Consider the following 2,500-nt stretch of genomic DNA (forward strand, 5'->3'; position numbering starts at 1 on the left):
ATATACGTTGGGTAAAAAACTTATTCACGTTTGGGAGGTTACACAGTTGACAGGAGAGAGGCCTTGCAAACTTTGGCTCTTTCAAAGGGATAGGCTGGGTCTGTTCTGATGCTTATGCATTCCTGCGGCTTATATATATTGACTCAATTATTCTAGATCCTTCTAGGACATGGTCTGGAAACTTGGCGGACAGGCTTACGGTGCCAAAGTTAGCAACTAGTCATGTACATGGTGAGGCAACTATCTCTCAACTATTTTCGCCCACCTACCTCTCGACAATAAAAAAAAGAGCAAATCTAATTCGAGAAATTTCATGCACTTTCTAACCACGTGAAAACAAAAATTAAGTAATCCCTTGTGTTCCTTTCGTAACAAAATACGTGAAATAAAAAGTTAATTCTTAAAAATAACGAAAATATACACATACTGAATTGGATGAAAAATGCAATTAAATGAATGACGAAAGTCTTATGTAATTTACATCATGACTTTAATGTACATGAGGGGAACTCACCTCATCTCTTAAATACACATAAAATATATGAATGAAATCATATGCTAGACCAGCATCGTAAGATAGCCCCCCCAAAAAGATTATTTATTCCTGGGCTTAATCCACCAATTCAATCCGCGATAAATAATCTGTAACAACATTATCTTTACCTGATATATGCTTTACAATTATTCAATATGGTTGCAATCATAATGACCACCTAGTTAACCTTTGATTATTATTCTTCATCTTTTTAACAAAAGTTAGGGATTGTGAACCGAGTAAACTGTAATTTCTTCATACTGTGGTCTGTTCACGAAAACTTCGAATTTTCTTATTGCTGTGATAAGCACTTGCAGTTCCTTTCCAACTGTTGCGTAAGCTCGTTGATGCTTATTCAGCTTGGAAGAGGAATTCCTTGTTGAAAATGGCCTTCCTTTAACTTTTTCTTTTTCCTGGTATTTCGATAACGTAGGTCAGATCACTGCTTTTCTCCAAAATCCGGAATGATCCTTGGAACTCCTTGGCAAGTGGGAATTTCCTTATTGGTAAGTAAACCAACACCTGTCGTCCTACGGCAAAATGTCTGTTTGTACTTCTCATTCCAAACCTTTTTCTTCATCTTTCTTGGGCTCCTTTCTATGCTTTCTAGGGGAAATTTCCCAATCTTGTCAATCCTTTTCCTCAAATTCTTGACATATTCTCCATCAGTTTCCCCCATCCTTCCCTTTTTGTGCTAACTTTTAAATCAGTCCTCGTACTTCTTTTTCTTGTCCAAACACCATTTCAATCGGGCTACATCCCATGCTTTCTTGATAAACATTGAGAACCTCAAATAACATCAACGGTAATCTGATGTCACACTCATTTCCTTTTTCGTTGCAGTACTCCGTTAGCATACTCTTCAGGCTTTGATGAAATCTCTCTAATGCACCTTGGGTCTCGGGGTGATAAGCAGTAGATAGTTGTTTCACATCCAACAGTTTCATAATGTCCTAAAACAGTTTTGACGTGAAATTAGTTCTTCGGTCACTGATTAATTTCCGGAATACAGCATACCTAAACGAGTTACATAAGATTTCTTAACAAAATACGTGAAATAGAAAGTTAATTCTTAAAAACTCCATAAATTTAAATATATTGAATTGGATGAAAAATACAATTAAATGAATGATAAAATTCTTATGTAATTTACATACATTACTTGAACCTACATGAGTGGAACTCACCTTTCTAGCTGGCTATAAATCTCTTAAACACAGAAATAAAATACATGAATAAAATATTTATTCTGATGCTAGACTAGCTTCGTAAGTATATATATATACATATATATATATATATATATATATATATATATATATATATATATATATATATATATATATATATATATATATATATATATATATATATATATATATATATATATATATATATATATATATATATATATATATATATATATATATATATATATACATATACATATATATATATATATATATATATATATATATATATATATATACATATATATATATATATATATATATATATATATATATATATATATATATATATAATATACCTTACATCTCTTTTTTTCTTCACTTATCCACAGGATTTGACATGCCGAAGAGAATATATGACCCGCCATACATAAAGTATGGTTTCATTGCAATCGAACATGGAGGAGAAGCTCTTCTGCAGTGTGTGGTCTGTATGAAGTCCCTTTCCAATGCGGCCATGACACCCAGCCTGCTCAAACGTCATCTTGAGACTAATCAAGCGGACAAGAAGGACCGAGATCAGAGCTACTTCCAGCGACTTGGCGAGAACGTGAAGCGGCAGAGCATGGACAAGACTGGCCAGATCTACCAGAAGGGAGCAGGAATTGTGAAAGCATCCTATGAAGTCGCTCTCCTGGTGGCTAAAAACATGAAAGCGCATACCATTGCAGAGTCTCTCATCATGCCAGCGGCAAAGATCTTGGTCAGCCAGGTG

General features: G+C 34.0%; 1 protein-coding gene across 1 annotated transcript in view; it reads left to right on the top strand.

Annotated features, from left to right (window-relative positions):
• The window catches only part of LOC137615857 (zinc finger BED domain-containing protein 5-like), a 73,817-nt gene that overhangs the window by 70,807 nt on the left and 510 nt on the right, over positions 1-2,500 (top strand). The window contains exon 2 of the mRNA XM_068345546.1: positions 2,118-2,500. This exon is cut by the window's right edge and continues 510 nt beyond it. Coding sequence (XP_068201647.1) covers positions 2,118-2,500 — 383 coding nt within the window. The remainder of the gene's footprint in view (positions 1-2,117) is intronic.

The sequence above is a fragment of the Palaemon carinicauda genome, chromosome 22, assembly GCF_036898095.1.
Source record: "Palaemon carinicauda isolate YSFRI2023 chromosome 22, ASM3689809v2, whole genome shotgun sequence".
NCBI classification, from domain to species: Eukaryota; Metazoa; Arthropoda; class Malacostraca; order Decapoda; family Palaemonidae; genus Palaemon; species Palaemon carinicauda.